Source organism: Bubalus kerabau, chromosome 2 (assembly GCF_029407905.1).
Source record: "Bubalus kerabau isolate K-KA32 ecotype Philippines breed swamp buffalo chromosome 2, PCC_UOA_SB_1v2, whole genome shotgun sequence".
Lineage (NCBI taxonomy): Eukaryota > Metazoa > Chordata > Mammalia > Artiodactyla > Bovidae > Bubalus > Bubalus kerabau.
The window spans coordinates 84,734,360-84,758,857 of NC_073625.1; the positions used below are offsets into that span (position 1 = coordinate 84,734,360).

The 24,498-nt window shown below is 33.4% G+C and overlaps 1 protein-coding gene across 6 annotated transcripts in view; it reads left to right on the top strand.

Moving 5' to 3' along the window:
- The window catches only part of ARL13B (ADP ribosylation factor like GTPase 13B), an 82,630-nt gene extending 62,576 nt beyond the window's left edge, over window positions 1-20,054 (top strand). For 2 of the 6 annotated variants that reach the window (XM_055567863.1, XM_055567859.1), the window contains exons 4-10: window positions 145-250; window positions 1,150-1,352; window positions 4,054-4,198; window positions 7,379-7,601; window positions 10,784-10,900; window positions 11,863-11,931; window positions 19,217-20,054. In XM_055567863.1, coding sequence (XP_055423838.1) covers window positions 145-250; window positions 1,150-1,352; window positions 4,054-4,198; window positions 7,379-7,601; window positions 10,784-10,900; window positions 11,863-11,931; window positions 19,217-19,293 — 940 coding nt within the window. In that variant the 3' untranslated portion in view covers window positions 19,294-20,054. The remainder of the gene's footprint in view (window positions 1-144; window positions 251-1,149; window positions 1,353-4,053; window positions 4,199-7,378; window positions 7,602-10,783; window positions 10,901-11,862; window positions 11,932-19,216) is intronic. The other 4 variants (XM_055567865.1, XM_055567861.1, XM_055567862.1 and 1 more) reach the window with 3 other exon arrangements.
- Window positions 20,055-24,498: the final 4,444 nt, after the last annotated feature.

Genomic DNA, 24,498 nt, shown 5'->3' on the forward strand with positions numbered 1-24,498 from the left:
AAAGATAGTACATTGTTCTGTAAAGCCAGCATGTTCTGTAATCAGCAGGGTTAAAACTTTGGAGTAGGAACTTGGTGAGAATGTTTTTAAGCAGCTGTCTGATTGTATATTTGCTGTAAATCCACTTCACCTATGTCTTTCTAGGTTGGCAAATAAACAGGATAAGGAAGGGGCTCTAGGAGAAGCTGATGTGATTGAGTGTCTTTCTCTGGAAAAGCTGGTCAATGAGCACAAGTGCTTGTGTCAGATAGTAAGTGTTGAGGCTTCTTTTGCCCTATAAATTATATTTGGTATAACTTAGTTTTTGTAAAGGTGATAAGCAATAAGAGGGTAGGCAGCTAACAAAATAATTTATTAGTGTTTCTTTTTAAAATATTTTACCCAGGAAATACATGATCTCACTGTTCATTTGAAATTACTTGATACAGTGATATTTGTTTTCTGTTTAGTTGTTACTGACTTCTTTAAAATATCTTCCATCATTTCAAAGACTTTAGATTTGATTTTGTTTCAACATTGCTGACAAATATGTAAGCTATACAAACATGTTATTCTATAAATATTGTAAAATGGTGGAAGTATAAATACACAGTTTATACTTAGGAAAAGTTCATAATGAATTTTGAAAGATGATATTAGAGTTATCCTACAGTCTTAAAGATGAACTGAGGATTTAATCATTTATTCTTGGTTTCAGAAAATGATTGTTAGGCCATTGATCTTAAAAGATGCTTAGTGCCATACATTCCTTGGTGTAAGAAATTAAAATTTTCTGCTATTTTTATTATGTAGTGTTAAATAGTAGTAGTATTAATAGTATTTTTAATAGGTAGTTTTCTTCTGTAAGTTCAGTTTTGTCAGTCGGTGATTTTGTTTAAAATTATCTAGCACTGCCAACTACTGGTGTCATAATCACTCGCAAAGCTTACAGGCATAATCCATAAAACGTTTCAACTCATACGTACATACTAATGTAGCAATCATTGCAGAGATGTATTTTATAAGCGAAAGAAGCAGGGGCTTTATATCATTAATTTAACGAGTTTATTGATTTTGATTCTCCAGTAATTATACTAATGGTTTATGAATAAATATTTGTAGAGAACTTTTAGTTTTAATCTTTAAGTCAAATAAACTTCTATTTTTAAGGAACCTTGTTCAGCAGTCTTGGGATATGGAAAGAAAATTGACAAGTCCATTAAAAAGGGCCTTTATTGGCTACTACATATCATTGCAAGGGACTTTGATGCCTTAAATGAACGCATCCAAAAAGACACAGCAGAACAACGTGCTCTTGAGGAGCAGGAGAAGCGAGAAAGGGCTGAACGTGTACAGAAATTACGAGAAGAAAGGTAAGTAGATTAATTATATAGCACAGTGCATATGAAAAGCCAGAAACACCTCACTTTTATGAATAGTTTTTTAGTTTGCCTATTCAGGTTTTTCTTGGTAAATTTTTTTTATTTCTGTAGACTTAACAGGTTTGGTTGATAGAGTTCTAATTTTCCTAATGGTGGTATAGTAGTTATAAATATTGCTGAGGTATTTATCCCTCACAGTTTTACAATTTTTCTTTCTTTATTTCTTATGACAACCTTTAGTGCAGTGGTTCTCAATCCACAGGGTGATTTTGCTCCTCAGAAGACATTTGGCAATGTCTAGGAACATTTTTGCTTGTCGTGGCTGGGAGGTGGAGTGCAATTGGCATCTAGAGGGTGGAGGCCAGGGATGTTGCTAAACGTTCTGTGATGCACAGGACAGTCTCCCATAGGAAAAAACGTGTCGTAGACTGAGATACTCCTCATAGTGTCAGTGAAGATAGAAGGTAAGCTGTTAGTGTGGATCAACCAGCTGAAGCAAAATGTGATCTTCAGCACTAGTTTTTGTCTGAAAAAATGAATTGCACTATCTCAGGTTTTAAAAACATGTTTTTAAAACTATTTTAAAAATGTGTTGCCTAAATGGAAATTTTTAAAATGTTTAGCAAACTCTAAATTAAAAAAAAATGTTTACATAAATTCTACCACAGAATCAGTTATAATAATATTCATGCTGGAATAAAATAATACTCAGATTTGATTACATGCATGCATGCTAAGTCACTTCAGTTGTATCCAACTATGTGTGATCCCATGGTCCATAGCCTGCCAGGCTCCTCTGTCTATGGGATTCTCCAGGTAAGAATACTGGAGTGGGTTGCCATGCCCTTTTCCAGGGGATCTTCCTGCCAGAGAGATCTAATGGGCTTCTCAGATTTGATTAGATGTTGAATTTAGTTCTTAATCCCAAGATTTCTCTTTCTTTCTTCATTTGATTGTTACATGTCAGGGGAGGAAAGAAACAAAAAGATTTCCAAGTGAGCCCTTGTGGCATCCAAAGTTGTCTTCCATCTACCTAAGTAATATTGGCCTTCTGTGTGCTTTAACAGTTGCAGCCTGGTAGACAAGAACCCACTAACTGGCCTTGGTGATGCCTTTGTGAGGTGCTCCTTCACACTGTCAAGGAAATCCTCTGATTACTGGTATCTTTCATTTAATTCAGAATCAGGACTTACCTCCTGGAGAGAGAACTTTTCTATCCTCAAGTGCTCAATAACATGAGCAGATCAGTGACATGGGTCTCTCTTGAACCAATAAGAGGTTTTAATTCCTGTGAGAATCTTTGATTTTCTATTCTAGTGTATATTTTCATGATATAAAGCTAAGTACACCCAACCATTCATGTAAATATACCTTCTATGTATTTATGAAAACAAAATATATGGCCATAGTTTTCTAAAGGCTTCTTTGGTTTTCCTCCACTTAGAAAACAAGCAAAAAGGGAAAAAAAAAGATTGAATAAAAGAAATTTAGTCTTTTTTTTTTTTTTTCAGTTTTAGCTTTTTCCATATAGATATTCCAGATCATGTTATGGCTGGCTTTTCTGGTACCCCTCTCCCCTTTTCTCCTTTCTCTTAGCCATGCCGCTTGTGGTCTGAATCCTCTCCTAACAGAATCCATAATTAAATTTAGATGAGAGTGTTAAAAAAAAAAAAGAACTTTTTATTGTTAAATACAATTTAATAGGTTTTTAGATTTTTATAGGTTTAGATAATTTTGAAAAAAAAGTAAAACAGCTATTATTGGTATCTGAAAATAGTATGTTAAAACCAGATACCCGAAATTACTTATTAATAAATGAATAACATTAATAATGAATAAGTGTCCTGTATATATGTTTATATACAGAAAGCTTTCACATACAGTAATTTACCTGAAATAGCTCTATGAAATAGGTATTTTGTCCACATTTATGGGAAAGCTGAGGCTCAAGTATGCAGATAAATGACCAAGGTCACAAAATTAGTAAATTGCTGCTCCCTAAATCTTGGCTTTCTAGGTTTAGGATGAGAGAATATATCTTTCCATCATAGAACTTAATAAATGCCGTAGTAATGAACACTGACGTTGTTCTACTATACTTAGTCTACTTGCAGATCTAAAATAGTCATGTTTCTGTCTATAGCTGCTTCTTTTAATAATTTATTACCTTTATCTCTGGGGCAACATTAATTTTAAGTCACAGAGGTAATAAAAGTCTCAGTAGTAACTAATATAGAAATATTTATTTGATTTGAGTGACAAAGGGCAATTTATTTTTATAGACTTTTCTACTTATGCAAAGCAATAATTGTTATCTAGTTCATTTATGATATAGAACTGTACACAGTTCTTAAGAGGTTTAACAGTAGAACTTATCTAGTTACCATTAGAGAAGAGGATAGCATTGGTTTGGAGGGTAATTAATAAATTGATAAATATAAATCTTTATTACATAGAAAAATAATCTGTACTGCAGACATTAAGAAGTCAGTCATAGAGAATGTCATTTTTATCAGCATTTCTTTTAAAATTCAAACGATTAATCTTTACATGGAGATAGCGGCCTGTTACCTGCATAAGGATATCTGAAAATCAGTAGTTCAAAGCCATATCCATATGTTTAAATACTGAATTTAATAGCCATAAACCTATTGCAAGTGTTCTTAAACATGGTTTATCATTTTCTCATAAGGAATTCCAAATTTTTTCCTTCAAAATATAGAGAACAAAGAGAGCAAGAACAGGCTGAACTCCATGGAACCAGTGGTATGGCTGAGTTGGACCCAGAACCAGTTATTGTTAATCCTTTCCAGCCAATAGCATCTGTAATCATTGAGGTATGGATAGTGGCGAATTAATTTTTATATTTTATAAAGTTGGAAGTTCAGAAAGGAGGTGAGGAGTAGGGAAAGGAGGCAGGGAGATAGAAGTATTTCACCAGGGAATTATTTGTAAAAGAAATTAAAGGGGGAGACCGGCTAAAGGTTTGCTGCTTTTTCTTCCTCTTCAATCTTCTCTTCTGATCTCGTGTAAAAAGGAAGGATGGCTGCAGAATTCACTGAGAATGAAAATGAAGATAGGATGTACAACTATCTTATTGTTCTGATAAATACATTTTGTCACATATCCTATGATAGTAGTGTTTACTCTTATTTACATTGTCTTTATCCCTGTATATTGCTATTACTGTCCTTTTACAGTAATATTTACATGTTTATGACGTATTAGAGTATGTAAATGGCTTTCTAGCTATTTTCCCAGGATACTTAATGTTTGAAACTATGATATGTTCTTTTATATCTGAATATCATTTATTTTAATTTTAAATGTCAGAAGTTTAACTAAAATTAATTTGTAGATTTTAATCATAAATTAAGGGTGAAAGAGAGAGTGTATGTGTATGTGTGTGTGTTTCTGTATCTGTCCGTCTGTGTATCTGTGTCTTTGTTTTCATTTTCTACTCATGTTCAGAGTTTGCATTGGTCCTGCTTTAATCACTCCCAGCAGCTATGCTTCCTCAGTGGCAGAGCTTCCTAAACCGCCTCTTCATTCACTCAGAGTTTAATGTGGCAGGTGGCTCGCATGACCCACCTGTATGCTCCATCCCTCTTCCCCTATCACTGCCTCCTTCCACACAGGTATTCATCTGGAAAGGTGGATGATTATTTCTTCCTTGGGGCTGCTGCTGAGGAGGGAGGCAGCTCCACAGGTAAGAAATTGATTGTATAGTTTTTGGTTGTTTTATTTTTGCAAAATAGTTGGTAATATGAGATATTTGGTTTTAAGTTACTTAAGAAATGAAATAAATGGAAATAAATGACCCTTTTTATCAAGCAAGTTTTCTTCCCCCCAAACTTCTCCTTTAAAATGTTACCTGACATTTTTTTCCTTTGATTTTTATCACAGATGATGAAAATGGTGACATGTTGGTTCCAGAATACACAATGAAACAATAGTAACAAACAGAGTTATATATAAGCATTTAGTATAAGAGAAAAGTGGCATTTCAAATCTGGGAGAAAAAAGATATTGAAACAACTGAAGAGTCATTTGGAAAAAAAGCAAAATTATTGAACACTGTATACCAAAATAAATTTTAAAAGATTTAAATATAAAAAAAAGATGCCTTAGAAACACTTGGATATAATACAGTTAGACATTTGTAAACTTGGAGGAGGAGAAACTTTCAAAGCAGGACAATGAGGCCACAAATCACAGAGTGAAAAATCACAAAATGGGAAAAATAAAGTAGATCTTATTATAGTCAGTTTTTAAAGAGATGTTCTACAAAGTTAAGGACAAAAAAAAAAAAAAAAAACTAATCGTAATGAAAAATATTTGAGAAACATGGGACCAAAAGAAAAAAAGAATCCTTAAAAAATTACTGTGTAAATAATAAGACTCTAATAGAAAAAAGGGCATTGGGTTATGATGGGTAGTTCCTTATAGAAAAAATTTAAATGGCAATAAGGATATTTTATAACTTATCTTCAGTAGTAATACAAATAATAAATCAACACTGAGTTAAAAAAGTATTTATTAGTTTGGTGTAGATATAAAAGATTGATAATGATTAAAACCTGGAGGGGACAATGGCAACCCACTCCTGTATTCCTGCCTGAAAAATCCCATGGACAGAGGAGGCTGGCAGGCTGTAGTCCGAAGGGTCACCAAGAGTCAGACACAGCTGAATAACTGAGCATGATGATTAAAAAAGCACTAAAAAAGATGCGGGGTGGGGGACTTTCCTGGCAGTCCAGTGGTTAAGACTGCACACTTCCAGTACAGGGGGTACAGGTTTGATTCCTGGTGGGGAAGTAAGATCCTACATGCTGCGTTGTGCAATCAAAAAAAGGAAAGATGTGGGAAAATATCACTCTTTCAATCCTTTTCCAGTGGTGTAATTTGACATTAGTTTTTATGAAGTAAAGTTTGTAGTATGTCACATTTTAAAGGCTTTACCCATTGATCCAGCAGCATGACTGTTAGGAATTTATTCTGGAGAACTAATTCAATAATTATATTTCTTGTAATAATGAAAAATTGAAAATCATGTCTTTGTCCATTGAGTGGGAGTTGGTAAAATAAGTTATGATAGAATTATTCAAAATAATAGTGTAATTGATGAAAGTAGTAATAGCTTACACATACATTATAATATAGGGAATCCCTGGTGGCTCAGTGGTGAAGAATCCACCTGCAATGCAGTAGATCGCCTGCAATGCAGGACATGTTGGTTCCATCCCTGGGTCAGGAAGATTCCCTGGAGAAGGATATGGCAACCCACTCCAGTATTGTTGCCTGGGAAATCCCATGGACAGAGGAGCCTGGTGGGCTACAGTCCATGGGGTCGCAAGAATCAGATATACTAAACCGTAGCATGCAACTAAACCATAGCATAATATAATACTTTCATAGCTAACACTACTATGTATGTGTCATGTAATATTGAAGCACTTCATAAATTGAATGACATAGAAAGAAATATATATTCTTAAATTTTTGATTCTTTTCTGTTTAAAAATATACATGTGCTTGTGCTTAGCTGCTCAGTCCTGTCTGACTCTTTGTGACCCCATGAACTACAGCCTTCCAGGCTCCTCGATCCCTTGGATTTTCCTGGCAAGAATACTGGAGTGGGTTGCCATTTCCTTCTCCAAAAATATACCATAAATATGTATATAGAGAGAGACAGTCACATTTGTGTATGTTTGAGGATGTGTATGTCTGTATGTGTGGGATAGGCAAAAAAAAGCACCTCTGTGTGATTTGTACATCAAATAGTGATCATCTCTAGACTGTGGAATTACTAGTAATATAAGTGTTCTTTCTTTATACTATCTCTGTTTTCTGAATGTTTGGCAATTAGCATGTTTTAATGATACACTCAAATAATTTTTAATGGAAATATCCAAGTGCCCTGAAGTTACATAATGCTCATGAATTATTTGATTTCTCCTTTAAGCTATCTTAGATATGACCATTATATTAAGAATGATACATTTCATTTTTGTCAGAATGAAAAAAAACTTGAAAGAGAGAAAAAGAGGCAAAATACAGAAGACAGTGATGGCTGCCCCCTGAAACATAAAATGGAGCATGAGCAAATAGAGACACAGAGCCAGATCAGTGACAGTAGCCAAAAAAACAGTGAATTTGGAGTAGTAGAAAATTATAAGGAGGCATTAACACAGCAGTTGGAAAATGAAGATGAGACAGACTGGAGATCATCAGAATCAGGTGATAAATCTAGTTATTAAAAATATATAAAGTATTTATTTTTATGGTCATTGTGTTTATTTTTAAGTTTTATGTATTATATGTGACATATAAATAACATTATATAAAACTTAAAAATACCCTTTCATTTGTCATGGTTATTTTCACAAAGAAATATAAGATTTTTTCATCTCCAAATGCAGTGTTTATTATGTTTTTTTCATGAATTTTAGTTCATTATTTTGCTAATTTATGTTTTTATTCATGATGTCTTAAAACCTAGACCTTTGTAACTGAAGAAAATTTCAGCTGAAAATTCCATTTTCAGTAATTAGGAATATTGCATAGCCCCAGAAATCCTTAGAGTGTATTTAAAACTTTTAAAATTCTTGGAGGGTTTGTTTTGTTTTTAATCTTCATAAAGTTATAGTCAGTGTCATTTCCTTTATTTACTTGTGATTTTTAGGGGATGCAACATAATTGAACATTTTGAAAGCTTTATGGCAGCAACCAACACAATATTGTAAAGCAATTATCCTTATATTAATATAAATTAAAAATATAATTTAAAAGCTATTTTATTATCAAATATCCATTTTCCTCTTATTTTAATATTATATGAAATCTTTATAGTTACTTTTCTTTTTTTAAACTAGTTACGTGATTTAACAGGAAATTTATGTCTTTTGGTGTCATAGAGAGAGACCCTTTGGACTCACGCAACCTGAGGTAGCATCCAGACTTTCTCATCTACTAGATGTATGTTATATTATGTGGTGTTCTTCAGTCCTTGTTTTTCTCATCTCAAAAATGGAGTTTTCATCTTTTATTTTTTTCCATCAGGCTTTTAGGTTTCCTTATAATAAAAGTAACTCTACAATGTTCCTAGCACAGGGCCGATACATGAGAGATACCCAGTAACCATTGCTTCCTTGCCATTCTTAGTTGGTGATACAATAACTAGGTATATGATGTATTTATAGGGATGGTATATAATAATTTTTGTATAGTATTAAAGAATTTAATATGGAGTCTGCCCTGGTGGCTCAGAGGTTAAAGTGTCTGCCTGGAATGCGGGAGACCCAGGTTCGATCCCTGGGTTGGGAAGATCCCCTGGAGAAGGAAATGGCAACCCACTCCAGTATTCTTGCCTGGAGAATCCCACGGATGGAGGAGCCTGGTGGGCTACAATCCACCGGGGTCGCAAAGAGTCGTACACGACTTCACTTTCACTTTCAAAGAGTTTATGAAAACAAGATCTCAGTCCCTGAGATGCAGAGTACCAAGCATGGATGTTTTGCTTATATAAAAATACAAAGATTTGAAAGTTATACTTTTTGTAATTTGGGAAGTTAGGGTATCCACATTTGTACCCATATCACTCTGTTAACAGAGTAAAACAAAATGTAGACTGTAGACTTTAAGTGGCCTCTAAATATATTGGAACAACTCTTTCTAATAACACTAATACATTGTTAAAGAACAAAATGGTTTGGTAGATGATTTGAAAATATTATTTAACACAAAATTGTTATTTCACATTATCAATCCTGGGGTATATTTTTCCCATTATGTAGAGTAGGACACCAGGGACTTGGAAAGGTTGAGTAATTTGAGATCACACAGCTCACCTGTGGCTGTGCTGAGATTCACTTCCCTCAACTTTCAATCCTCTGTTGCATAGCCTGTGCTCTTCCATGACCCTGACTTATTGCCCATGCTAAAGTACCATATGATTCTGGAAACTCTATTTCCTTTTTCCCAGCTGCAAAGCTTATAGCTTTAATTGTAAAAGGATGTCTCTGTTTATATCTAGAATAAAATGTTCTCAAGTGACACTAATTTATTTAGAAAAATGAGTTTCTAAATATATTTGTATTTCTTACTGCTTTATAGGTTTCATAGATGTTGGCTGTTTCTTGTGTAACATAATTTCCATTTTAGAAAATGTATTATATGTATAAATTTAGTGATTTGGGATTATCAATTAAAATATTTCAGTGGCTCTGCTGTTTGATTATTTAGCTACTGTGACATCCTGATTTATGTTGTTAAAGTTTACATGTTAACAACATCAGATCAGATCAGATCAGTCGCTCAGTCGTGTCCGACTCTTTGCAACCCCATGAATCGCAGCACGCCAGGCCTCCCTGTCCATCACCAACTCCCGGAGTTCAGTGAGACTCACGTCCATTGAGTCAGTGATGCCATCCAGCCATCTCATCCTCTGTCGTCCCCTTCTCCTCCTGCCCCCAATCCCTCCCAGCATCAGTCTTTTCCAATGAGTCAACTCTTCACATGAGGTGGCCAAAGTACTGGAGTTTCAGCTTTAGCATCATTCCTTCCAAAGAAATCCCAGGGCTGATCTCCTTCTGGTTGGATCAGGACTGGTTGGATCTCCTTGCAGTCCAAGGGACTCTCAAGAGTCTTCTCCAACACCACAGTTCAAAGCATCAATTCTTCGGCGCTCAGCCTTCTTCACAGTCCAACTCTCACATCCATACATGACCACAGGAAAAACCATAGCCTTGACTAGACGAACCTTTGTTGGCAAAGTAATGTCTCTGCTTTTGAATAACAACATAGATTCACTTAAAATGTCTATATGTGCTTAAGCGAGAATTTGTAAATATTTTTAGAAAAATTAAGATTCAGTTCTGTAAGATCTAATATGAATTTTGGTTACGTTTATATTGAGCATCTTGGGCATTATTTTCATAGATAATGTGCTTTGGTTTGATTAGGGTCTTTTTTCACATTTAAAAGGATTATTTTGGGGCTTAGATCTGGAATCATTCTGTATATCCTACTGAGATAAACCGATACCTCTCTTTTCCCCCCAGGTCATCCGTAGCTTTGTAGAAGTCTCTGTAATTAGATGATTCTATTTATTTATTATGACACTTGAAAAAAAAATGTTACTTTTGGAAATATGGATTTTTTTTGTATTCTAAATCACTTCTCAGAACTTAAAATACGACTTTTGCCACTTGCTCATATTTTTTAATCATTCATTCAATAAGCACTTATAAATTTATTCTTAGAAAAGGCAAGTTCACAGTTCATTACTGGTAACAATTTTTAAGTTGAAGTTATATTTCTATGGTAATAATAATATCAATATTCTAATTCTGTTCTTTTTTTTTTATTATAGAAGTAACTTTTCCCAAAAGGAATAAAGTTTCATGTTTATGTTCTTATAGATAACAGTAAAAAGAAAGCTAAGAAACTAAGGATGAAAAGGAGCCACCGTGTAGAACCTGTTAATACAGATGATTCTGTTCCTAAGAGTCCAACACCACCCCCACCTCCTCCTCCTGGTGAGTAAATTGAAATTGATACTGAATTTAGAAATACTGCCTTAAACAGTAAAGAAAAATACAAAAAAATTATGCAGTTATTCGGCGTATTCATAATCTTGTGAATTTGTGAGAAAGGTAGAATTATTTGTTCCGTCTACTTAGTTCAGAATATATCAACATAAATATTGATTTTTTTATTCATAAAAAATGCTTTAATAAAGTAAAAAAAATAGTAAAAATTAATAAGACATCTTTACTTAAGTACCTCCTATAATGGATTCAGGTCCTGTTTGGAATATCAGTACCCAGATTGCTAAAGGGAATGTAATTGTAATGAATGGATGGTTAGTATGACCTTTTAAAAAATTGGATCTTTCATCCTGAAAATTAATGTTTGAAGCCAAGATGTTTTAATGTTTCCATTGTATTTCCAACATACATCCTGACCTTCTAACTATGTTATGGATATTAAATGAAATACTGTATATAAAGCACTGGGACATAGTAATTTTGAGAAATTTTTCATCACTAAGCATTGTACCTCACATATTCAGTAAATACCTTACAATGTATATGTTTGTAGTTTCCTTTTAGTCTTACTAGAAGGCATAAGATGGTAACATTTTCCTTTGAGCCCCATTTTAGGACTTATTTCTGATATTCCACTTAATAAGTATATATTTCTCTTAGCTTCTGTTGGGACTTAGATTAGTAGCCTAAGGTTATTTATGATGGTGGTGAGGATGCTTATATTTTTATCTAAAGGGAAACAAAAACGTAAAGCAAGTATTACCAACCTAAAATTACATTTTAAAACAGAAACCATTTAAAATGGGTTTATGGTTATTTGGTACTATATCATTCAATATGTATGAATTGACATTGAAGTTGTATACATTGCTGTCAAGAGAGGGATCCTCTTAACAGACCTAAAGAGATACTGTATAACAGTGTTTTTAAATGTCTTTCTTTTTCTTCAGTTGGCTGGGGAACCCCCAAAGTCACTAGACTTCCAAAACTTGAGCCTCTTGGTGAAACACGTCATAATGGTAATGCAAAAGGATCAGTTTTCAAATATCTATACATGTCACATTCATTTTTCTTTACCTCATTACTTCAATAAACTTTTACTTTGGGGAGCCTTTCAAATCCACAACCATCCTTTTTCATTATACTTCACTTTCATTTATTTAATTTTTTATTCTTAAGTGTCCTTTGCCTCAATATAATTTAACATTTATCTTAGAAAACAGAGGTAAAGACCATCATAGCTTGTGTTTATCCATTATATATTAATGTAAATAGTTGTAAAAGAGAAAGATTTTAAGGCAGCTTAAATATGAGACAGTACAATTATGGTGTTAAAAACTTCATTGTCCTATATATGCTCAGTATACTCAATGATGCATGCATGGTCGTGTCCAACTCTGCGACCCCATGGACCGTAGCCTACCAGGCTCCTCCGTCCATGGGATTTTCCAGGCAGGAATACTGGAGTGGGTTGCTATTTCCTTCTCCAGGAGATCTTCCTGACCCAGGGATTGAACCCACGTCTCCCACATTGTAGGCAGACACTTTACCATCTGAACCACCAGGGAAATTCAGCTTACTAGAAAGAAAATTACTAAAGTCTTCACTGAATCAAGAAAACACTTTTGTGGATGAAATTAACATAAGGTATAGTATAGCCAGTATAGGGTATAAGAGCTCCACCTGGAAACTTGAAAAAGGACAGTGGGGAATACAGAACTGCCCTTTACAACAGGCAGAAGTTCTGATTTCTAACATGCAAAAGGATGATTTATACATATAGAATTGTAGCTCAATAAAATTCATCAAGAACATCTCATTTCCTTTTTGATAATTCTGTTTACCTAATCTTGAACTTGGTTTCCTAAGAAGATCCATTTACTAGAAACGAAAAATTCTGAAGCTTAATCTTTCGAAAAACATATATAATTTGAAATTACCTCAGACTATATAAAATATTTTATTCAAAAAGTATTTAAATTTAAATGTGCTGGTTGCTTTCTTTTTCTGAATACTGTATCAATAATGAAATATTTCTTCATAATCGTTCAGTTCAGTCGCTCAGTCATGTCCTACTCTGCTATCTCATGGCCTGCAGCATGGCCAGGCTTCCCCGTCCATTGCTAACTCCCGGAGCTTGCGCAAGCTCATGTCCGTCAGGTTGGTGATGCTATCCAACCATCTCGTCCTCTGTCACCCCCTTCTCCTGCCTTCAGTCTTTCCCAGCATCAGGGTCTTTTCCAATAAGTCAGTTCTTTGCATCAGGTGGCCAAAGAATTGGATCTTCAACTTTAGTTCTTCCAATGAATATTCAGAACTGATTTCTTTTATGATTGACTGGTTTGATTGCTTTGCAGTGAAAATTAAAAGATTTTGTTAATTTCTAAAGACAGAAGGTTTGTCCTTCAACTTCAGAATAACAGTGAAGTCACATGTCTTTTGGTGCTAACTTTACATCATGATGTTTTTGTTGACTATAATAGATTAGTTCCTATTTATTTATATTTTGAAATTGTTTGTGTTAGAATATATTATCAGCTTAAATATTCAATATGTTGTTAGAAACAATTAGGTAGTGCTAATGTATGTGTATATAAATATATATACATGCATACATGTGTGAGAAGAGTTAATAAGCAGAAGAAATAAACTGTTCAAAGATGGAGAGGTGGGAAAACACATTGCTTAATTTGGAAAACAGTATGAAGTTACTTGTGACTAGAGCTTAGGTTCATGTAGGTGGAATAGGTAAGAAATAGGAAGTTTAAAGTTACAGAAAGATATTTAAACTAGAATTACAGCTTATAGCCAGATTGTTTAGGGCCTCACAAATATATTTAAGATGTCTAGACTCACTATAATTTTACAAGAGACAATATACATTTTTAACAGGGAAATAGTATTACAAGAGTTATTGTTTAGGAAAGTAATTTTTGTCACTATGTATGTATAAACTAGATTGGAGAAGGCAGTGGCAACTCACTCCAGTACTCTTGCCTGGAAAATCCCATGCACGGAGGAGCCTGGTAGGCTGCAGTCTATGGGGTCGCAAAGAGTCGGACACAGCTGAGCGACTTCACTTTCATTTTTCACTTTCATGCATTGGAGAAGGAAATGGCAACCCACTCCAGTGTTCTTACCTGGAGAATCCCAGGGACGGCTGAGCCTGGTGGTCTGCCGTCTATGGGGTCTCACAGAGTCAGACACGACTGAAGTGACTTAGCAGCAGCAGCAGCATAGACTAGATTGTGCCCACACTAAGGTTAGGATCCCAGTTAGAAGCTGTTGCAGTAGTGAGAGTGAGAAGTGAAGAATGGGAATGGCAATGGAGAATAAAAAATCTGTTGAGAGAATATTTGAACAGTCATAAATTCTATATGAAGAATGAATGTATGGGATGAAAGAAAAGAGGAACAGAATTATTTGGCTGAAGGGGCTAGAAGTTTGGTGCTATCTCTAATACTGACAATACATGAGGAGAACGGAAACTTACTTTGGAGGTGTCTGTAGGCTTATCTATTTGGAAATGTCTATAAATCAGTGCAAATAAGATTCTGGAACTCTGGAGAAAGGGGACTCAGGTGGGTGGAAGGGCATGTAGGTAGTTTTTGTTTTGTTTTTCAGTTGTCATCACGTAATAGAAATGCTTTGTCCCTAATAGATGTTATATATTTGCTTATTGAATGAATGCAGTTGAAGGAATGATAGTTTCCTGTTTCTGAGGGAAAGTATGTAGAATAAGGAGAAAAGAAGGGTAGTATCTGGGGGAACATTAGATAAACGCAACTAAAAAAGAGATTGAAAATAGGCTAATAAGAAGGTTGTTTTTTGTTGGTTTTGTTTTTCTTTGCTGTCCTATATTTTTAAATTAGAACTCCTAGAAAATAATTATAATGAATTAGTTAAATTTAAGACCACTGTTATTCTAATATATCAGTTAATTTTAAGTAGATCAATAAATTAACTTCTCAAAGCAGAAAATTAAACATTCTAACTTCACAAGTTTTAAAATATCTTCATTATTTTTTTTCCATAAATTTTAAGTCAAAGTATACCTTGTATAGCTAAAAAAAAGTATAATCAACTCTGTTTTCATTATGGAGAAGAAAGTAGGTATAATAAATTTAAAATTTTAATTAAGTTTAAATTAATTTTTAATATTTATTGTGAGATTTTTGTTTGAGATGCTGATAGTTGCCAATTTTATCATCGCATCCTCTTCTCTTTCCTAACTATTAATATATATTTATTTGAATGTGGTTGATGGGAAGTAGACAACAGACATATAATGGGAAATAATTAAGGGAAAGGGAAATAATTAAGTTAACTGCATTTGGGTTTGGCACTTAAAATTATTGAGATGAAAACTAATTTTTTATAGTCAAATAGGAATTAAGGCAGATTCTTATTTATTCTTTGATTATAGACATTGATTCCTTGATGGCAGTTCAATTTTACTTTTCTAATTGCTTTATTTTCTCTAAACCTCACTCTGGGTAATACATAAGACATACATTCAGAGAATAGACTTAAAAACTGAATCTATATTCACTTTGTAGACACTCTTAATCCATACTTCATAAACGTTATGCATTATGAGAAATAAACATTGTTGGCCAAAAGTGCCAAGTATAAAACTAAAGAATATTTTCAAATCTTAAAATATGAATGAAGATTATATTTTGTATGTTAAGTTTGAAGCCCTTTATTAAAATGGGTATCAATTAATTTGGTCATATCAGTTGGTCAGTATGGTCAACTTATATCCCCTACAGTTAAGGGAATAAGAAACCTGTTTTGTATAGAATTTTATAATTTTCTGGCAATGAAATAATACAGAATCAACTGCAATTGATACTTCTTGTCATGTGTATGTGATTTGGGTTCTTTTCAGTTCTAGAAGTAAAACATAATAGAAACTATTCATTCTGGTTTAATCATGAGTTCTGTGATATGTTAAAATTCTCATTAATTTTGAAAGCAAGAAATTAGAAAAGGCATACTTTAAATTTATCAAAATAATTGTATCTTATAATTTTATTAATAGCAGTATAATAACTGTATACTATGTCCCTGGCATATTGCTAAGCACTTTTAAGTACATTATCTCATTTTAATTCCTCTAATAGCCTTGAAAGATGGGCAGTTTGTGTGTGAGAAACCTACACCCAAGCTCACACAGCTATAAATGACACAGAATTTGAAGTTAGGTCTGTCCAGCTTTGAAATCCATATTTTTAATTCATTTTATTAACATTGTTATATTAAGATTTCTTAGAGCATCATGGCAGCTTAGTATTCGCTTTAAATTTATAGTTGCTTGAACAATCATTTTCTCCTCCAATTTTTTTTTAAGGAGAGAATATACAGTTTATTTAAAAATTTTTTTAAGTAATGACATAATTGTGGCAAATATAGTATTGTCTATGGTACACTCTGGTAGAGGCTGCAAACTGATGACATAAGAGCACCTCTCATTGATGAACTGAATTGATGCTCAAAATGTTTGAAATAGGGGTGTACATGATGTTAATAAATCTCATTATTGGTGGTGCTAACCTTCATCATTTGAATAAGGTGATAATTGCCACATTGTAAAATGTTACTATTTTCTTTGTAATTAGTAAATATCATAGAAGTGATACTTTGGGATATGCAAATATTCTGTTCTCCACAAACTTTAGCTTCTGTTTTAGTATCTGTCATTGGATTGTGTGTGCAATAATTTTTACTGTGGTATTTGCCTATTGTAATTTTCTGTTACTCTTTCTTTCATTGAAATTTATTCAATTTCATTATTTTATTTTTATTTTTTCCTTCCAGTTTTATTCAAATATGATTAATCTAAAGCATTGTATAAGTTTAAAGTGTATAGCATAATGTTTTGACTTACATACATCATGAAATGGTTGCCACAGTAAATTTAGTGAATACGCATCATCTCATACAGATTAAAAAGGAAAAAAAAAAAGAAAAAAAATTTTTTCCTTGTGATGAAAACTCTTAGGATTTATTCTTTTAACTTTCATATGTAACATACAGCAGTGTTAATTATATAATTATATTAATAATGTTTTACATTACATTCCTAGTACTTATTTTCTAACTGGAAGTTTGTATCTTTTGACCACCTTAATCACCATACAAAGATACTATGTTATTACTGACTGTATTCCCTACTCTGTACATTTCATCCCTGTGGCTTATTTATTTTGTAACTGGAAGTTTGTACCTCTTAATTTCCCTCACCTGTTTCCCTCATTCCTGCACCCCACCTGCTGCTTTGCTGTCCCTCTCCTTTGTCCAGCAACCATCCGTTTGTTCTCTGTATCTATGACTGTTTCTGTTTTGTTTGTTCCTTTGTTTTTTTGTATGTTTTTTAGATTCCACACATAAGTAAAATTATACGCTATTTGTCTTTCTTTGACTTATTTCACTTAGCGTAATACTAAGTCCATTCATGTTGTCAAAAATAGTAAGATTTCCTTTTTTTTATGGCTTATTATTGTGTGTGTGTGTGTATCACATCTTTATCCGTTCATCCGTTGAAGGGCACTTAGTTTGCTTCCGTATCTTGGCTACTGTGAATAATGCTGTAATGAATATAGGAGTGCATATATCTTTTTGAATTAGTATTTTTGTTTTCTTTGGAAAAATACCCAGAAGTGGAATTGCTGGATTGTATGGTAGTTCTATTTTTAATTTTTGGAGGAATCGCCATACAGTTTTGCATAGTGGCTGCTGTGCTGTTTACATTCCTACCAACAGTGCATGAGGTTTCCTTTTCTTTTGTTATTTGTGTTGTTTTTGATGATAGGTATTCTAACAGGTGTGAGGTGATATCTCATTGTGGTTTTGATTTGCATTTCCTTGATTATTAGTAATGTTGAACATCTTTTCATGTGTCTGTTGGCCATCTATCTGTTTTCTTTGCAATAAAGTCTTTTCAGATCTTCTAGCCCACTTTAAAAATTTTTTTTGTTTGTTTTTGGATATTGCGTTGTATGAGTTCTTTGTGTGGTTTGGATATTAACTCCTTATTGGATGTATTATTTGCGAGTATCTCCTCCCATTCAGTAGGCTATTTTGTTGATAGTTTCTTTGCTGTGTGGAAGCATTTTAGTTTGATATAGCCCCATTTTTTATTTTTCCTTTGTTTCTCTTGATTGAGGAGACATACCTAACAAATATTAAGACCAATGTCAAAGTGTGTACTGCCTATGTTTTCTTATAGGAGTTTTATGGTTTTGGATTTTATGTTTAGTCATTTAAAGTTTATTTTCATATATGGTGTGAGAAAGTAATCCAGTCTGATTATTTTGCATGTGACTCTCCAGTTTTCCCAGTACCATTTATTGAAGAAGCTGTCTTTTCTCCACTGTATATTCTTTCCTCCTTTGTCATAGACTTTTGTTAGTGGCAGCCTTAGAGTTTGCAATATACATTTACAACTCATCTAATTTTGCAAGCTGTTTTCTAGGGCATGTTCTTGCATGAGGTGCTAGTATCTACTTAAGACCCCCTTAGGCCACTTGGCCAGACAAAATGGATGCTGAGGCAGCAATATCATGGAGCCACTTAGCTGAACTCTGGCATGTGCCAAATTGGAAATGGGCCCCTAAATACATTTTTAATATATTTATTTCAGGTGACCTTGAACACCTTTGCTTCTAGAATAATTTTTGAGTAATAGGCCAGAAAAACTGAAGTTTCCATATGCTAATAAGTTTATAAACCAATTTATGATAATTAAGGGTTGGGAACTTATTATGAAATAAAAATTAAGACTGTCTTTGTATCAGATCTGCCCTATATCAATGAACTATACTGAAGTATCATTGTAAAATATTCCTAATACCAGAACACTAAGATAATTAATTTTTCTTACCAAATTCTTAGAAATAATAGACATTGGATAAGAACATGGATTGTACAAATACTGATTTTATCAGGGCTTTGGCAACAGGTTCTATTAGTTTTGGATGTTTGTTATTGGTTTTGTTCTGATGTGAACACTTACTTGAAAATAATAATAATATATATATTAGGTGCAGCTTTATATTAAATCAGTAGAGATTAATTTATAACCTTGAGTTAAAAATTTACCCTAGTGGTTGTTTTTTGAATTTATTCAACTTTTTTCCAATTCAGACTTTTTTCCCCAGTCTGCCCTATGCAATGCTTCACTTACAAGGTCAGAGTTTCTTAGTCTTTTAAAGGTGTTGGTTGGAAATAAATGAATTGTGTCAGAAATCTTGATTTACCATAACAATTACATATTGTTGGTATACTTTGTTTACATAGATTTCTATGGAAAGCCACTACCTCCCGTGGCTGTGCGACAGAGACCTAACAGTGATGCTCACGATGTCATCTCATAACCAAGTCATATGGATGTGCTCTCTTTACATCAGCAAGATGAACTGGAGGACCTTCTTTCTCAATAGAGGAAAACCTTGAATGTCGATGACTGGGGCAAGATAACCATAGCAATATCAGTGAGCCAAAGACCTGACTGTTCTGATAATTAATTGCTTATCCATGGCCTTCATGGTTTAAAAAAAAAAAGACCAGCAAATAGGATGAGCATTTGGAAAAAGTTAGCAAGAGTTAGTGTTGACTCTGGTTTATACATCCTCACTCATGGGTGTATTCCTGAAGGAAAACCTGTTCAAAAAAAGAGCCAATGGACTCTGTATACTTCCTTTACTATTTAATAGTCTTTATTTCTTTATTTTAAATGTTTGTAAGATATATGTGCATGGAAAGGGGATTCTTGGGAATTTATAACCTCAATTTTTAACTTTTCATATTTTTCTAAAATTTTGTTTAAGGATTTTAATTACTATGATATTGACTGTGCACTTTTCTATAGATACTTTGTTTCAACTGTGTCTGGAAAATGGAATAGATTTACTTGACAGACATGAACTATACAAAGGAGATATATTTATATGGTTTGAAGTTATGTTTTATAACAGTATTGTTCTTTAGTTATACATCTTAATTTGACCTTAGGATATTTTTAAAATAGATTCTCACATTTTACCAAATTATATTATTTGAAAGCACTAATTAATTGAATGTTTGTTGCTGTTTGTTTTCTTCGATGACATTCCCAATAAATGAAAGACACTTGCAATTCCTTTTGACTTAAATGTTTTTTAAGTTAGTAGAAATGTTTTATGAGATACTATTAAAAGTCCAAGTAAACCCCTCTTTCAAAGGTTAGATCTTTTCAGAAATCAAGGTACTCCTTCTCACTCTCTTGTTCTGTCAGAAGTTTCAGTAACTCTTGTAGGTTATTATACCTCTTTTGTGCCTTGAAATTAAAGGCAAAAAGACTGAGAAAGCTACTATAGTCCAAAACTTTATTTTATAAGTGGGAAATGCTTGGGTACTACCAAAATAAGAATAAAATGTTAGTTTAAATTACATTTATAAAGAAACAATTCCAAAATAATTAATTTAAAATAATAGTACTTCCCTTGCACTGAAGAATGGCATCTATATATTCTGTCTTCCAACTGGCATTTAGAGAAACTCTTAGATATATATTTTGAATAATAGATTAAAATGTTTAATTAAAAACATCCATATACATCAAGGTGAAAATACTCTAAACAGAAATCACCTTGTTAAAATTGGTAAGTCAGTTTGGCAACTTGTACCGATAACAGATATATATATATATACACACACTGATATCTGACAATAACACGATTAAGCATGTCTAAGGCAGTTTAATACAATTATTTACTTTAAAAATTTTCGTTTTGAGCATCATATACAATTTTTTGGAGTTTTGTACATGGAACTTACCTAGCGCACTGAGTAGAAAGCATTCTATTTCAGATACAAAATTCATAACAAATTTGATAGGTGACTGAAGTGTAAGGAAAAGTAACACAAGAAGACAAATGTACATTTTGTATTGGCATTAGAGAAAAAACTGGCTTGTATATCTTCTTGGTTCCTTGTTGTAAAATTTACATTAGTTCATTTTTTAAAACCTGATGAACTCATACTTTTGCATTTTTACTATTCATCTTGTTTGGGAATACATATATCTTTAAAATTTTTGTATCCTACCAGTGATTAGTGTACAATAATTACTGAGTTCATTTAATAAAATCATTTTTAAGATTTTGAAATTAAATATATGGTAAAATAGAATGTTTTATATATCTCAAAAATTAATTTGTATTCTTAACACATTCTAAAAATATTTTTAGTTTTGTAAATCTACGTGGCTTTTAACAAGTAAAATGCCTATTTTGTTATATGCTGCCTTTTCATTCTTAATCACTATGAATTATTACATTTTCACACAATAAAAATAGCTTGTATCAGTACGTTGTTTTGTTTTTCATTCGAGAAACTTAAATGATTACTTTTTGGTAATAAAGGATTTTTTAAAATATGATTGTTGATATTTTAAGTTGAGAAATTAAAATAATACATTTTTGTTGTTTTTCATTAAAAACTTTTTCCTCTGCATACATTTTTATATATGTGAAACAAACATTATTTTAAAGACTGAAAAACAAAAACTGCCTTATGATTCTAGATGACTCATATTTCAAGATCTGTCTCTTGAGATAAAACTATTATCCAAAAGATACAGCTTCACTTATTTGGAGGATAATTCTGTATACCTTTATGTGTAAAATATGTAACATATATACAATTTTGTATGTCATTGCTATGAGTATAAAATAGTTTTTTATACTATTTCTAGAAACAACAGTAGAAGGAAATGTTGAAAAATGCTGAACTATTTTAGCTATTGTTTGTGTTTTCCTCAGTTTTTCAAACTAGGTTTTTTTAACTTGTCTTTTATAATGGAGGAAGCAAATTCATAATTTTGTAAAAATTAAATGCCATGTTTTCTGCAGGTTTAAGATTAAATGCTTTTTAAGTGCCAAATTATGGAGTAGAATTCACCTAATTTGTAAACATTGCACGCAGCCATGAAATTAAAAGATGCTCCTTGGGAGAAAAGCTATGACAAACCTAGACAGCACATTAAAAAGTAGAGACATTACTTTGCCAACAAAGGTCCATCCAGTCAAAGCTATGGTTTTTCCAGTAGTCATGTATGGATGTGAAAGTTGAACTATCAAGAAAGCTGAGCACCGAAGGATTTATACTTTTGAACTGTGGTGTTAGCGAAGACTCTTGAGAGTCTCTTGGACTGCAAGGAGATCCAGCCAGTCCATCCTAAAGGAAATCAGTCCTGAATATTCATTGGAAGGACTGATGATGAAGCTGAAGCTCCAATATTTTGGCCACCTGATGCGAAGAGCTGACTCATTAGAAAAGACCCTGATGCTGGGAATGATTGAAGGCAGGAAGAGAAGGGAACAACAACCCAGGACGAGATGGTTGGATGGCATTACTGGCTCAATGGACATGAGTTTGACAAGTTCCAGGAATTGGTGATGGATAGGGAAGCCTGGCTGGAGAAGGCGATGGCACCCCACTCCAGTACTCTTACCTGAAAAATCCCATGGACGGAGGAGCCTGGTAGGCTGCAGTCCATGGGGTTGCGAAGAGTCAGACATGACTGAGCGACTTCACTTTCACTTTTCACGTTCATGCATTGGAGAAGGAAATGGCACCCCACTCCAGTGTTCTTGCCTGGAGAATCCCAGGGATGGGGGAGCCTGGTGGGCTGCCATCTATGGGGTCGCACAGAGTCGGACATGACTGAAGTGATGCAGCAGCAGCAGGGAAGCCTGGCATGCTGTAGTCTATGGGGTCGCAAAACGGAGCAACTGAACTGAACTGAATTTGTAAAACTTCCTGTAAATAGTTGAGACTCATTCAGCATTAGAATATACCACTATGTTTGAGGCTGATCTCTTACTTAGTATTCTTTTACTATGGCAGTATTTTATTTGCTACTTGGTTCTATTTGCTATGCTTTTTGTATTACTCAGTTTCTCCCATTAAAGAAGTACTATTCCTGCAGATGGCAAAAGCTTATAAAAAATGGCACTGCCTATGTAAATAAAGCTGTAGGTTATATATTTTGTTATCCTTGGCTCTGCCACTTAAATTTTTCTCTAATTGAAGTATACTTTGCAGTTGAGATTCTGCTAATACCCTCTAGTTTATCAAGAAATACATTCCAGTGTATCCAAAAAATAAATTCATATATTTCAAAGCTTATGTTAAAAATGCTTTAAGTTATCAAGATAGTAATAATCCGTTGTCTTTGTGGAAACACAATAGAAGTCTTTTTTTTTTAAACAGTAAATCAGAAATGAATTTTTTTATTGAATGGGAGTTTATGTTAAAGGGAAAATATGAAGAAAATCACTTGTCACTTTACAGCAGGAGTTGTGAATTCCTTTTGCCTGCTGATGAGAAAACAATATGTCCTGGGTAAATGAAATCGTTATCTCCAAATTTTATACATCGTTTTTCAGTAAACATTCTTGGTATATATTAAATATAAAGTTACTGTGTTAGTTTGCTAGGACTGCCAGAACAAAGAGTACCACAGACTGGCTGACTTAAACAATAGACATTTATTTTCTCATAGCTCTGAAGACTGGAAGTCCAAGATCAAGATGCTGGCAACTGTGTCGAAACCTTTCTCCTTGGCTTACGGATGGCCTCCTCCTCCCTGTTGTCGTCACATGGTCTTTTCTCTGTGTGCATTTGCTGTTAGTGTCTCAGTGTGCCCAAATTTCCTCTTTTATAAGGACCCCAATCAATTAGATTAGGACCCACCCTAAAGGACTCCCTTTAACTTAATCACTTCTGAAAAGGCCCGATTTCCAAATAGTCACATTCTGAGGTAATGGATGGGAGAAGGCAAGGGAGGGGAGAATTAGGGCTTCAACATAATGAATTTTCAGGGGAAAAGTTTCAGCCCTTCATTAATATACATATTCTCCTGTATTTTGTATATATGCCTTCCTAACTTTTTTTTTTAAAGATTAGACAAAAAGTTAAATACCAGTTACTACATTCACTTCCCAGCTCCAGAGGATTATTGTCAGCTGTAGTTTGTAGACACCACTTTGGAGGGCTGTTGTTAAAAAAGTGAGAGCCTCAGCTGACTACTAAAGTGATGTCCAAGATTTCCTCACCTGTAACTATACTTTGTTCTCTGCTTTGATGGTAAATTTCTTTGTTGTGTTTTTCTGCCATTCAATTTAAGAAGCTAACACTCTCTTGATATCAGATTGTTTTACCTACAAACCCCATCTTTACCTTTTTGATGCATAAACCTAAACATGAAGTACTTTCAGAGATATATAATTATGAAAATTCATAGTTTATTCTGAAACACTTCTTAAATGACCTCACAATAAAATTCATGAGTATGTAGAAATTATTTTCCTGTATAGCAGTAAGTCCTTATATTCTTAAGCTGCCTCAGTCTTTATCATAACAATTTTAAAACCCTAGTACAATTTCTGGTGTTTGTGTCAGCTTAATTTCTTATGTTTGCAAAAACAAGTCTGCCTCTAATAGTTTCTGTTCTTAAAACTAAGTGTAGAACTTGTTTATTCTCCAGTAGCTATTTGGTGTCAGGTAAAGGAAATCCATTAATATTCTTATGATAC